We start from the raw sequence: 13,335 nt of genomic DNA, 5'->3' as shown, positions 1-13,335 counted from the left end.
GCAAGCTGTCCGGCTATATCACGCTCTCACCTTCAACCCATCCTCTGGACAGATCTTCAGCACCCAGGGGGAGAATTCAAAGATGATGCCCAGATTCTCATTTCCTGTGGCATGGGAGGATACAAGTTACCCATACTGAATAGTTATGGGTCAAATTATACCAGTAAGACGCTCAAACGCGGGAAGCGAACGCAGCTCGTACATATTTAAGTTAAGTTATTTTTAAGTTAAGTTTTTAACTCAGCCATAACCATATAAGGAGTCCCCAAAGCAGCTCCATATATGGGCACAAAAGCGTGACACACGGACAGACAGACAGACATGATCTGCTAGGTCTCATAGTAAGTGCTCACTGCTTCGCAACAAATATTGGCAAGAAAATGACAACCTTTAGATTCATTTTTAGGGAGAAAGGTATATCTAAAATACACTTACAATTATTAGTATATAGTATATCTAAAATATATTGATATTGTTAACGGCTTCAGTAAACATTGTAATTGTAAACTTCCAAACTCAGAAGCAGCATGAGTTACATTAAACACATTGGCGTAATTGTTGAGCTTACTGTACCCAATCTTTGGAGGTACTGCACTGTTCGCTCATGGCCTTTCAAGGGAGAGTTGGCCTTGGTCGACTGATCCAATAACACCTGGAGGGCTGGCGAGAGAAAACAAGGTGAAGGGAAAGAGGTGAAGGGAGGAAAGAGGGAGGAGAGAACAAATGGGGAGGATTAGAATGCATGTCGGAAAGTAGCAATATGTCATCAATTTAGGTTTAGGGTATAGTGTTGTGTTGCATAATTCCTCCTGCAATAGAAAATGGATCTGGTCTAGGAATCACTTTAATTGGCAACTACAAACAGCTGGTTTGAATTAACAATGAAAAAGAGAGGCAGAGAGAGAAAAAGAATGAGAATGAGAGAGAGAGAGAGAGAGAGAGAGAGAGAGAGAGAGAATGAAATAAAATAGAGTAAGAGATAAAAGATAAAAAAGTGAGCATGAGAAGGATAAAGTGAGCCAGAATTTATCAGATTCGGCATTACATCAACGATCTGCGTTCGGTTGATTAAAAACAGGCATGGTCGCGGTGAGAACAGCCCAGCATACCACGCAAATCTAAATTACATTAAGACAGCTCTGATCTAGGGTGCGTTCGGAAATGCGCACCAGGAATGTGGTCAGTTTGAGTGTGGTGGGCGGTGATGTCACAGAGTGCGTTCAGTGTGCCATTTTTACGAACGACCAGCTGTGACGCATTCACACCGGACAACCCCAGCTTCAGGGTAGGGTCGCTCAGTGCGGGCACTCGGCACACCCGGTGCCTAGCGCACTGGATTTTAGAACGACAACGCACCGAGTGCACTGTATAAACGAGAGCACACCAGTGCATTCAGGGCGCATTTCCGAACGCACCCCTAGTGTGAATGATCAACCAAATGCAGGAACCCTCTCAGAGGAAAAACGCAAGGATGCAATAAAAAACCTTCTGATGAGAGAAAGCCCCTTGTTAGAAGACCTTCTGTAACAAGGGCTGCTACAATTTGACATGACACATTCTACCATTGTGCCAATAAATACTATAGATAAAAATCAAATAGATGCCAATTGGTTAAATAAAAAACTAATTTGTAAATTCTAAACACATGAGGAAAGTCAAAGCTGTGGTGGGCTGTGCCCACTGTTCTCATTTATATTTACATATAGCACCAAAACTTCCTCCCCAGAATGGGACTCACTCTACTTATATTTCTACTACCGGTATATTTAAGGTGCCTTTCACAGCTAAAGTTCACCGTAAATAGTGTGTGTAGTCCGAAGTCAGTTGGATAGGCGGTTGTCCAGAACTGCTGATTCAACCAATATATGGTTATATATTCAATCAAGTGTTCAAGCATGCATTACAATTTAGGCATTTAGCAGACGCTCTTAATCCAGAGCGATTTACATTAAGCAAGAATTAAAAAAGCATGGCAATACATCAAAAGTAGTTATCATGAAACATGCGTAAGCTAAGAACGTAACAGTGGAATATCTATATAATGAAACTATACATATAAACTATACATATACAGTATACTATAAAGTGTTATGACTACAGTACATAAAATGCAATTCTAGTGCCGTCTAGTCTACGCAACATGCTATAAGTCTGTATAAAATGCTATCTAGGTCTACATAAGGTGCTATAAGGGGCTAGGGCAAGTGCTACGGCAAGTGCTACGGGCCATGATGGAGTCTGAAAACATGGGTTTTCAGACTACGGTGGAAGATTGGGAGTGAGGCTGCAGTTCTGATTGTAATGGGAAGTGCATTCCATATTTTTGCAGACAGAAGGGAGAAGAGTTTGGGACGTGGTACTTCCAGCTTCCCTGCGTTGGCTAATCTGAGTGTGCGGGAGGGTTTGTAGGGTTCGATCAGACTTGCAAGATATTGGGGAGCCATACCTTTGGTTGCTTTGAATGCCAGCATCAGAGTTTTGTATTGTGTACTGTGCGGGCAGCGACCGGTAGCCAATGGAGGGAGCGGAGAAGGGGGGAGACGTGCGAGAACTTTGACTGGTTGAAGACCAAGCGAGCTGCGGCATTTTGGGTCAGTTGGAGAGGCTTAAGTTTACATGCCGGTAGGCCAATAAGGAGGGAGTTACAATAGTCAAGTTTTGACAAGACTGTTGTCTGGATTAGGAGCTGGGCTGACTCCTGGGTGAGGAACTGTCTAATACGTCGTATGTTAGAGAGTGTAAAACTGCAGGATCGAGTGACAGCTGTGATGTGTGTTTTAGACGAGAGCTGACTGTACAGGACAACACCATGGTTCCTGGCTGTTGGGACAGACGTTACCAGGGCGTTGTCTACGGAAATAGTTAGCTCCCGCATAGGGCAGGACTTAGCTGGGAAGAAGAGAAGTTCAGTCTTTGCATGCATGTCTCGTGAGAGCACACTTGAGTTGTGTTTATCAACATATAAATTCAGCTAAGAAGAATGATGAATCAGACTATGCTAATACATTAGCACTATAGAATGGATGTCAAGAATGAGGCCCATTGGCTCTTGTATGTATATACTGTACAAGTGTAAAACGGCAGAGAAAATGCTAAAGAAAACACAAATCAGACCAGATAAAATCATGCATCTCCCCCCAGTTTCTGCAGCAGGCCCAATCAGACAGAAAAAGTGGAGGCAGATGTGGAAATGTTTTGCCTGGTTTCACGGTTCTGTATGTAATCTACTCTACTTAGATGGCAGATACAGTAATTCAAATGGGCAAATTTGAACTCTTGGTAATTCTGAATCATCTTGAAGGTTGACTACCCCATCATCTAAGTGACAAGGTCAATCTACTTCTTTGATCATTCATCTCAGAAGATTTCTTCCACTTTTTATATAAAAAGAAAAGAGAAACATTGCAAAAGATACATAATGTACAAATTAAATAGTTGAAGAAGTGTTTTGTTCATAATAATATAGAACACGAATAAAAACAAGTGCAATGAGGTTATATGTTGAGTCTGTTAGCCGTTAGTGGCTACATATTTCTTTATACTGTAGGGCTGGGACAATGACCACATTTACGGCAATTATGTGTTATGTATACCAAAGATGGATATACACAGTGGTGACATCATCGTGACACTAGACTTGCACAGCATAAAAGGCAGCTCCCATGGCTTCAAAACCTCAGATACCAAGCAACGCACGTGGTATCTCCAACGATCCCAAATCCTTAGAATCTACAGCACTCAAGCAAGATCCAAGACCAAGAACGTGTCAACACATACGAACCAAGGTGTCTGGCTTTACAACCCAGATACCCTGAATAGCTTCCATTACCTTTGGCACGAGTCATCTAGATGACAGAATATATGGCTAATGGCTAAGCAACTTGTAGAGCATTGAAATAGAGGTTTCTACATCCCGGTTAAGTTCGTATCGAAACTGGGAAAGCATCCGTGTCATTTTAGATGTTAGCGTTGGCTGTTAAAGAAATAGCAGAGCGTGAGCTTGCACAAAAATCTTCAAAGTGTGAGAACTACTGCTGAATCGGCCTCAGGTCGATAATAAAACGGTTTTGGACTTACAAGGTTTCCACCCAACAGAAATGACAAAAATACTTAACATACCTATATGCTATACTGTAAAAGCCCTCACCTTTCTGGTGCAGCCCTTTCTTCTCATAGAGAATGATGAGCTCGCTGTACTTGTGGGCTTTCTTCAGAACATACTCACTCTCCTCTATGTGACAGTGGTTGTTCTCCAGACGCAGGAGAGGAGACACAAGAGCCACATTGGTCTGAACAACAAGAATGGACAGCATGTTGAATATCAGTCACTCACATTGGAAAAACATATGGAAAAGGTTATCATCAAACTATACAATATATCAAGTTATTTCCTTTTAAAAAAGCAATCAGAACAAACTGTATTTTGTAGAAGATATTATAGAGGGAAATTAGACATCACAAGATTGAAGGTAATCAGCATCAAAAATAGTTGTAGTTTCTTATTTTATGTGCAAGGACTCAAAACAAGGTCACATCGCTGTATCTGGGCATTTTACATAACGTAACTACATTTGAATGAGCTCTGGTACCCATTTGGGACTATGTTTATTAAATTAGTCTCCCTGGCACTTGACAGAGGAAAGGAGAGGAGTTGCTCCGCCACTGTTGCTCTAATCAATGCAAATATATGTCATGAAACTTTTTTGAATCAGTCTCTCACATCTGTTGCCCAGAAATTGTCTAACTGAACTCTTCTCTACTCTAAATAAGAAAAGTCTTACATGCAGATAGCATTTCAGCAGGGTAGTGTCAATGATTTGAAGGAGTTTCTTGCGACTCTTGATGGTTGGAGTGCCTTCCATGAGTGGAGAGGTGGTGGAGGGGTCAGAGTCATTCAGCTGCTTGACGAGATGACTGCGTTTCTGTAAATGCAATAACAAAAGTAATCACACTTATTCAGGTCTATCGCAATGACTTGCTACACACTTATTTGCATCCGTAATACCAAAGCTAGTAAACACACAACAACTCAATACTATACTTGAGGGCATTTCACAACCTTCAGTGACTTCACAGACTACCTCATCTCAGATTTGACTGTGTATACAGTACATTACAGAGAATGTGGGGAAACCCATGAATCTCGGATCTAGCTTCTTCTTTTTTTTTCAAGCTGGGGCCACTTGCTCAGCGCCCGGTGTTTTTGGCCTCTTCCCATTTTGTTTGTCGCAACACCACCTGGCAGCTGAAAAATGAAATGAACGCTCCTCATTCTGCTTTTCCTAGATTCACGGGATTCCCACATTCACTGTAACATATACATTACATACAACTCAAACCCCATGTACATCTGTGCTTGTGAGGACATGAGACAGACGTCACAGACAGACAGACACACAGACACACACACACACACGCACCTGTGTGAGGTAATCGATGAGAGCCAGGTGAGCCTTCTCCAGCTCTGCCCCAGACAGAGTGGGCAAAGGGTTGGGGTAATGCAGCTGCTTACGGTAGTCTGAGGGGAGCAGGTCAGGATACAGACCAATCACATGAGTGGGATCTGTAAAATCACATTGAAAAACTCACCATTAGCTTGATTAGCTCAATTGTTAACTTTAAGTCCTCCTTAAAGAGCTGGCTGAATAGCAGAATGGAATTGTAACAGGCTCCTTTTACAGTGCCCATATGTTGTTCTTTGCTATTTTACTTGTCTAGCACATTGAATGACTGTATTTGGCTGTTATTGATTATAACAATACCTAATTGTGATGTCCATGTCAAATATACATAACGTAACATGTTTTTATGTGCCAAACACATGGCACACCGTTTACACATGTACAATTAAGGCTCAAGCTTTTTTGTCTTTTATCCTTTTGACATCATGTACAAATACTATATAATGGTCATGTACAGTATGTATTTCTGTCACAATCAAAAGAACTGCTTTCATTTTGACCACTAAACCTGCCATTTATATATTTGTAATAAAGCTTCACAAAAGAAGAAAAGCAATCCACATGTAATATATTTGTAGATAATGTCAAGTAAAGTTACAGTGTGCATCATCCCTGTTGTCAACTTGTCATACCTGTGCCAAGTTTGGCAAACACCTGCATGGAATCATCAAATCTCTTCTGGCAGAAGAGGTTGAAGGCGTAGAGGTTCTGAATGTGGTGGATCTGCTGCTTCTTATCTCCATCTGAATCATCCTTCATCTTCTAGGGGGTGAAAGAACATAGCTTCCATCATAATACTGTACAGAAAAATAGCAAGTGTAAAATAAAGACATTCCAGGGCAGTTTATGTTAAGAGTAGTGTAATTATTACACTGTAATAGACCAATGGTTCTCAAACATTTTCCTGCAGTTCTCAAATGGGAAGATGACGGTGGGCATTGTAGTCCACTTCCCTGGGTAAACAAAGAACTTTGCTTTGCTTTGCTTACACAGGAACTGATTTTGCTGCTCATAAACAATGCAGTTATAGTAGGACATACCAGTATGAACAATAGTATTCTTGTACTGCAGAGAGGGTACCAAATGGACCTATTGGTTCCATGCATTTGAACACTCTCCGAGTTAAATTAACACCGGTAAATGAAAGCTGGAGGGGTCCCTGTATTCTGTTGTATGTGTCTACAAACAAAATAAGCCTGCAAATCTGCATTTATACAACAACAAACTGTGTTCAATTTACATTTTAACACAAATGTAAATTTGTGGGGCGGTGGTGGCTCAGGGGTAGAGTGGCCGGATGGCAACCGCAAGGTCGCCAGTTCGAACCCGGGCTCCCCCAGAGTTAGTGTCGAAGTGTCCTTGAACAAGACACTGAAGCCCTAATTGCCTCTGATGTGCTGGTTGGTGCCTTGCATGGGTTCCGCCGCCATCGGTGTATGAATGTGTGTCTGAATGGGTGAATGTAATGCACAATCTATGTAAAACGCCTTGGATAAAGGCGCTATATAAATGCACCATTTACCATTTACATTTTAGTACACCGTCTTCCATTGTGCTAATTCCACAGAAATGTTTCTGTTGAAATGTTTGCATATAACGTTACAATGAAGAGGAATAATGTAGGCGGTGGAGATTTCTATGACGTACCTCCCCCTTTACGGTTGGTTCGGGACATCATTGAAACGTGAACAAAGATCTATCTCAGAACTTCACAGGTTCTCTGGAAGATTTCAGGTTATGTAGAATTCCGGATTATGCTTAAAGTTGTAGAGAAACGTAATAGTGCAAGCACATCATAGTCTGCAAGTAACTTTATAAATAGAAATACTTAGTTATACTGACTGAGTATTAATGGCTATTCAGAACCAGTGTTTTTAAGGAGTGAGCAAGTCAAGGCTCAAGGACACCATGTCCGGATGAATGGGAAGATGTAGGAAATTGAAGAAGAGAAATTAATGATATTATACAGCATGGGTCTAGTTTTGATGCTCACCGCCAGCTGCAAGGCCAGTTCAAACTGCTTGTCCTGGAGAAGCTGACGGATCTGGCTGGCAATGGACACAGGCACTAGACGCCACACAAAGTGGTTGCTGGCAACATACACGATATTGGGCCTGTGATAGATGAAGGACAGAGAGACAAAGACAGAAAGAGAGAGAGAGAGACAGACAGAGAAAAATAAAACACACAAGAGAGAATGGAGTTGGAACGCAAGTAATCTTTCACTCACACACAGGAAGACGAGGTGTCAGTTCACTGAACTAAAATACAAAGGATCTGATTCTAATGGATATAATGTTTGATGTTTATCTTTTTATTCTATGTTTAGCATTTCCTTTTGATATATAACTGAAGTTAGTCTTTATGTCAGTACTGTAATGCAGAGGTTCCCAACCACCGGTATGCGGAACGATGCCGGTCCACGGGACATGTCCCAGTGGTACGCCGTCAACCTTGCGTCCAAACAGTTGTGAAAAGTTAACTCGTCGAATGAAGATACCAAGGATTCGTCAGCGACGTGTCACTGACTCGAGTACTTCCGTGTTGTATAGCATAACAGTGACATCACTGTCGAATCCTTGGTATCTTTACCATTCACGTGTGTTCAGCAAGCAGCTGCAGCACCATAACAACAACAAGCTGTATTTTGTCACGCTCGCGCTAATTTCACCGTACCCTGCTGAGGAGATGAACCGAGGTCTCTGGAGCTCCACACTTTGAACTAGTAGCCTGGGCTCAAAAGTCCTGATCTCCACATACCGTGGCAGCACAGCTATGATGTAGGGGGGCTGGTGCTCTGAGAGACATGACAGAGAAAATCAGAATCAAGAATTTGACTGTTTCAGGCTAACAATTTAACAAACACAAAGTACTGTACATGTGGACATAAATGGACAGTGGAAACAAAATGTAAACATCAAATTAGAGTGAATCTGAAAGTGCAAATGCTCACTTCACTCAATTTAATACCTACATAAATTGAAATTCTCAACGCCAACATTTTGGAAGGTTGGGTGATTAATGTACAGTATATAGTTTTCTGATGTCAATACAGAAGGTCTTTTCTGTGGTGATTATGGTGAGAGGCAAGCCAGGGAGGAGGAAAAAACAGAACAAACAAACTTAGAAATTCTTTCTAATTCAAACATCAGATTGATTAATTATGTTGGCATCATCAGTTCCAGCCATGTTCAAACAAATGAGAACACTGGGTACAGGTTATATCAACTCTTTCAGGTTCTCGGTTTGTTACTTCAGCTTGTTTCATTTGCACAATCTATAAAAGACAAGACTATTGACAATATTCTATTCCGAGGGATCTTGGAGTGAAGACCCTGAGGTTAGGAAATCCAAGTTGGAGCCATATATCTGGACAGGATTGAGGCTGGGAATCTGGATGTGGGAAAGATTACACCCAGAGGCGAGACTACGCCCTTTCCTCTTCATCCCAGGGATGTGATGGTGGATCACAGGGGAAGTTGGTTTTAGACAGTTCTCATCCAACCCTGGCCAGAACCAAAGCCACAGTATTGACCCATTCAAAACCAAGGAAATTGCAAGTGGTTTTTAAACCCCTGCTCCCAGGCTTCATTTCCCCTTCACGCTGTTCAATCTGAATTCCAATGGCTACAGAGTAAGGAACTTTTGAATACAAATTGAGACTTAATTTGCCTTCGTTTTTGAGTCATGAAGTTCATCAGTAAACCAGATGTGCTGTGGTGCCTTAGTCATAATAAAATAAACAAAAAGGCCTGGTCTACTTCTGCATTTATCTTGTTGAATAATGCAACACAGTGATATGCACCTCATACTGAGAGGAAGTTGGAAAATAGAAGGTGGTGGCACCATGGAACAAGAGGAAAGGAAAGAATGAACAGGGAGGATGATCAGCAAGAATGAACAGGACAACAGGAAAGATAGGATTAATAGCTAGACTTAATAGGAGAACAGGAGATATAAACAGCAAGAATTAACAGGAAAAGATTAACAGCAAGACTTAACAGGATAACAGGAGAGATAAACAGCAATAATTAACAGTAGAATAAGAATAACTTTCTCTCCACTTTCATTCCGATTTAAGTTTTTGTAGGTGTTTACATGACAACTTGTAATAGGATTTAACTTTTTTTTATTCTGAATGAAAAGGGGATTTAACTGTCCATGTAAACGTAGCCAGTGTTGCAGAGAATGAACCACTGACATGTTGTCCTTTCTAGCCACAGGCTACACTGCTGTAAGTACATGTTCCTTCCTTACCCATTGCTATGGGGATGTCTGTCCAGTTCAGCGCACATTTCTGGGTGCAGACGCCCTCTTCATTTAACACCACCGTCAGATCATCCTGCCCTACAGCCACCTTCCCATCAGCTAGTGGCGCAACCAAGGGCTCCAGCTGCTTTCCTGTTGGGAAGAGCTCCTTTATGGAGCCACGACCATCCATCTAGGAGACAGGGAGAGATAGTATTGTGTTGCTTAGTGAGAGAGTAGCCTATAATCGATGTAATCATAAACTTGCTATTTTTGCATAGGCCGATATGGTTAGTTCATCTTCTATGTAGATCATAAAAGAAAAAGAGAAGCAAAGAAACATTCATCAATAAACACATGAATTACTACAGAAGATTTAAAAAAATACAATAATGAGAATAAACAGGTAAAACAAATACTCTAAAACAATATGCTTTAATTAAACGGTGAATTAAATTCCAAACAGTGTCTGTGAAACTTATGTACTGTATGAGACTGTAATTGAGTGGGAGATTTCATTGTGCAATGTACAATCTCTGGTTAAGAGATCATGGAAAAGGAGTTATGTGTATACAGTATTTTAGTCCTGTACTGTATGGATGGACTTACAAGTTACAAAAATAAATGTTTTGGGCAAAAATCATTTTAGGCATTGTCCTAACTGGCATCCTAAATACAAGTAGGTTAAACTGTTAAAATACACAGCAACATAAAACAGCATCAATACAGTAGGCGAGTTTGAGCATTATCTACATACCCGGATGAGGTAATAGTCTCGCTTGAAGCCGACACATATAGAGTTTTCACACCAGGCCATAGACTTTGGGATATCTGGTGCGGCAAAGTCTCCCTGACAGACAAAGAACATTTACAAAAGTACTTACAAAATAGATTGAAAAGAACTGAAAAACCTGGACACCATATTTTAATGAGTCATACCCACATACAAATCTGTGTCTTACAGTATCTCACCTGTAACTCATGGAACTCTCTGTCCTTCCAGTAATAAAGTTGGAGTTTCTTTTTCACTGCGACACACATTCTCAATCTTGCCTCCCCTGAGCTTGATTGCTGAATATAAAGGAGACAAGATAAGCCATTAAATTTATTACAATATATTTATTAAGTTAAGAAATACATTAACTTCATCATAACTTAATAAAAGAAGAAGATTAATTATTAACCTACATTAAGATGTAGGTTACAACAATACGTAGGTTACAATAACTTTTACTATGAAAACCTATCTTTCCCGCAACTCTACATCTGACATCAAACCCTTACAGTAGGTCTCCCTACACACTCAAGACACGCTCCATATATGGCTAGTAGTAGTAGTACATAATTCATTCCATATGTTGATCTGACCCACCAATGCCAAAGCTTGAGCGCTCGCCCAGCAGTCTGCCGCCACCTAGACGGATGCGTGCCTTAGGGCGTCTTACTGGTAAGTAAGTCCGTAATTAAGTTTGATCCACCCATCAATAAGTGACAACCAATGCTGAAATCTCCCTCTAATAGCTACGTTGTTTTCATTAATGAGATTTTGAGTGTGTCAAAAGGCTACAGTAGGTGCATGGAGACAAAAAACAGGGGTGCAGGGTTGCAGGTCTGGTGCCCCCCCCCCCCCCCCCCCAAAAAAAAAAGAGTGCAGGCCCAAGGACTGCAGTATGACTGACCTGCAGGTCACAGGCAAACAGTGTGGCTCCTTTGGCCTTGGATACCACAGTGATCTGCTGGAAGGTTAGAAGGTCATGGACATGGATGTTGTTCTCTGTAGGGGAGAATCAAAGATATTACTGTACACTGCAAGTGTCACTTCTGAGATTTTGTTCTCATTTCCAGATATGCTGGACGAGACCAGAACCACATCTCTGGCAAGTAAGGAATCTTTTCACGCTGGTCTTCTCTACTACTGTATGTCTACCTGTCACAGCAACAAATTCTCACTATCTTACTATTCATATTTCAAATCAATCTTGATTGTAAAACTACCACAGAATTGTTAGAATATACAATCCTGTAGATAAAAAAATTATTCATCTCACACACACCATTTATCCATTGAAGCACACATCAAGTCTTATTTCTTAAGTATAATTATCACTAATCAACATCATTCGAATTAAACAAACACCATTTCAACCTTATCCCAGTCTTCACTCATGCTCATGATGAGATCGTCTACTCCCAGTATCTCACAATCAAGGACTTCAACTCAAGCTAATGAAAACTACAGACAGGTACATTGTTTTTAGCTATCCACAGCCTGCCATTGAGACACCATAGTACCATCCTACTTAGCCCCTCTCGGGACCCCCGGTTGAGCTCTTTTCATCGTTCACCCGTAGGGTCCCTTAGCATTTATTCCACAGCCTATGGTACACAGCTGTACATACGCTCCGCTTAAGTGGTCGTGAGATGTTTCAAAGATGCATAACACTGCTATACGAGACAACGGAAACGTGGAAGAATATTCATTTATATGGAGATAAGTGTGAAAAAAGGTTAAGTGTTCATTTAAGTAAAGGAGCTTACCAAGCAGACTGACAAGGATCTTGTACTGTGACACCACATACAGCTGTGGAAATGAAAGTCATAAAGGTCAGGAGCTGAGACCAAAATAATCTAGTCTCTAATCACAGGCATTAATCTGTATGTGAAACAATTACAGGCACTCCCAGGTTAAATTCCAGAATAACCGAAAATTAAGCCATGTAATTCTATTAGTTACTCAATAGTGAAAGGCGGGATCATATCACAGTGTCTTCCAGAAATATATGTATCAGATCACCCACCACGGCTATCAAATATCTTATCCTGACAATGTGCATACCTGCTGGATCTTCTTTGAGAAGTTCTTGTTAGATTTCTCTAGTGTCACCTCAAATCTGTTTGTGCCTGTGGATAAGACAGTTTGCACATTCAAAAATGATTGTGCATATTTTAACAGAGAGGCCATTGCCAGTGCCAGTGAGTGCTCCTGACAGTTTACTGGAATGCAAATTCCCACTTTGGTCTTCACGATATGTGGGCTGACTTACAGTAATCGTTAGTGTATGAATAATTTCAATTCAAAGTTTAATTTAAGCATGTTATGTACATCCACTCTGGCAATCAGGTGCAGAAAATAAACAGTAGTCTGCACACTATAGTTGATATAGATAATATTTGCCCTGATATTTGTAGGATCATTTCTCATGCTCTACATTTATAATAATAATATATAGCATATTATGCTCATTTAGATTTACGTGTTCATTTATTTTTGTTTATAGGTTTAAACATACTGCAAAGTATGCAGTAACGGTCCATTTGGTTACCAACTACCCCATTATTTAGCTGGGGACCACCTGGAACCCTCTCAAGGACCACTGGTGGTCCCCGCCTCCCGGATCTCTGGTTGAAAACCACTGATCTAGGTTATGGATAAATACATAATACACAAACTGTATTATATGTATATTTTCACTTTCATCATACTGTAGTTCACCTGGATCTTTTCGTATCCGATAGAGCAGGAGATGCCCTGGCTTGGTTCCAACAAGAAGCCAGTCCTCTGTGGGGACAGAGAAACAAGAGACTTCAGTCAATAACAGTTCAACTGAGGTTACCAATCTCCTGC

General features: G+C 40.8%; 1 protein-coding gene across 2 annotated transcripts in view; it reads right to left on the bottom strand.

Annotated features, from left to right (window-relative positions):
• Nucleotides 1–13,335, bottom strand: part of vps39 (VPS39 subunit of HOPS complex) — a 37,509-nt gene that overhangs the window by 23,429 nt on the left and 745 nt on the right. Inside the window, exons 2-16 of one of the 2 annotated variants that reach the window (XM_080783540.1) lie at nucleotides 13,204–13,269; nucleotides 12,547–12,611; nucleotides 12,249–12,291; nucleotides 11,390–11,484; nucleotides 10,683–10,781; nucleotides 10,468–10,560; nucleotides 9,720–9,903; nucleotides 8,139–8,259; nucleotides 7,456–7,576; nucleotides 6,095–6,224; nucleotides 5,421–5,563; nucleotides 4,782–4,922; nucleotides 4,148–4,289; nucleotides 574–660; nucleotides 31–104 (exon numbers count right to left, since the gene is read on the bottom strand). In XM_080783540.1, coding sequence (XP_080639666.1) covers nucleotides 31–104; nucleotides 574–660; nucleotides 4,148–4,289; nucleotides 4,782–4,922; nucleotides 5,421–5,563; nucleotides 6,095–6,224; nucleotides 7,456–7,576; nucleotides 8,139–8,259; nucleotides 9,720–9,903; nucleotides 10,468–10,560; nucleotides 10,683–10,781; nucleotides 11,390–11,484; nucleotides 12,249–12,291; nucleotides 12,547–12,611; nucleotides 13,204–13,269 — 1,604 coding nt within the window. The remainder of the gene's footprint in view (nucleotides 1–30; nucleotides 105–573; nucleotides 661–4,147; nucleotides 4,290–4,781; nucleotides 4,923–5,420; nucleotides 5,564–6,094; nucleotides 6,225–7,455; nucleotides 7,577–8,138; nucleotides 8,260–9,719; nucleotides 9,904–10,467; nucleotides 10,561–10,682; nucleotides 10,782–11,389; nucleotides 11,485–12,248; nucleotides 12,292–12,546; nucleotides 12,612–13,203; nucleotides 13,270–13,335) is intronic. The other variant, XM_080783541.1, reaches the window with a different exon arrangement.

The sequence above is a fragment of the Protomyctophum bolini genome, assembly GCF_963924005.1.
Source record: "Protomyctophum bolini genome assembly, chromosome: 15".
Classification (NCBI taxonomy): Eukaryota; Metazoa; Chordata; class Actinopteri; order Myctophiformes; family Myctophidae; genus Protomyctophum; species Protomyctophum bolini.
This window is presented reverse-complemented; position numbering and strand designations above follow the sequence as displayed.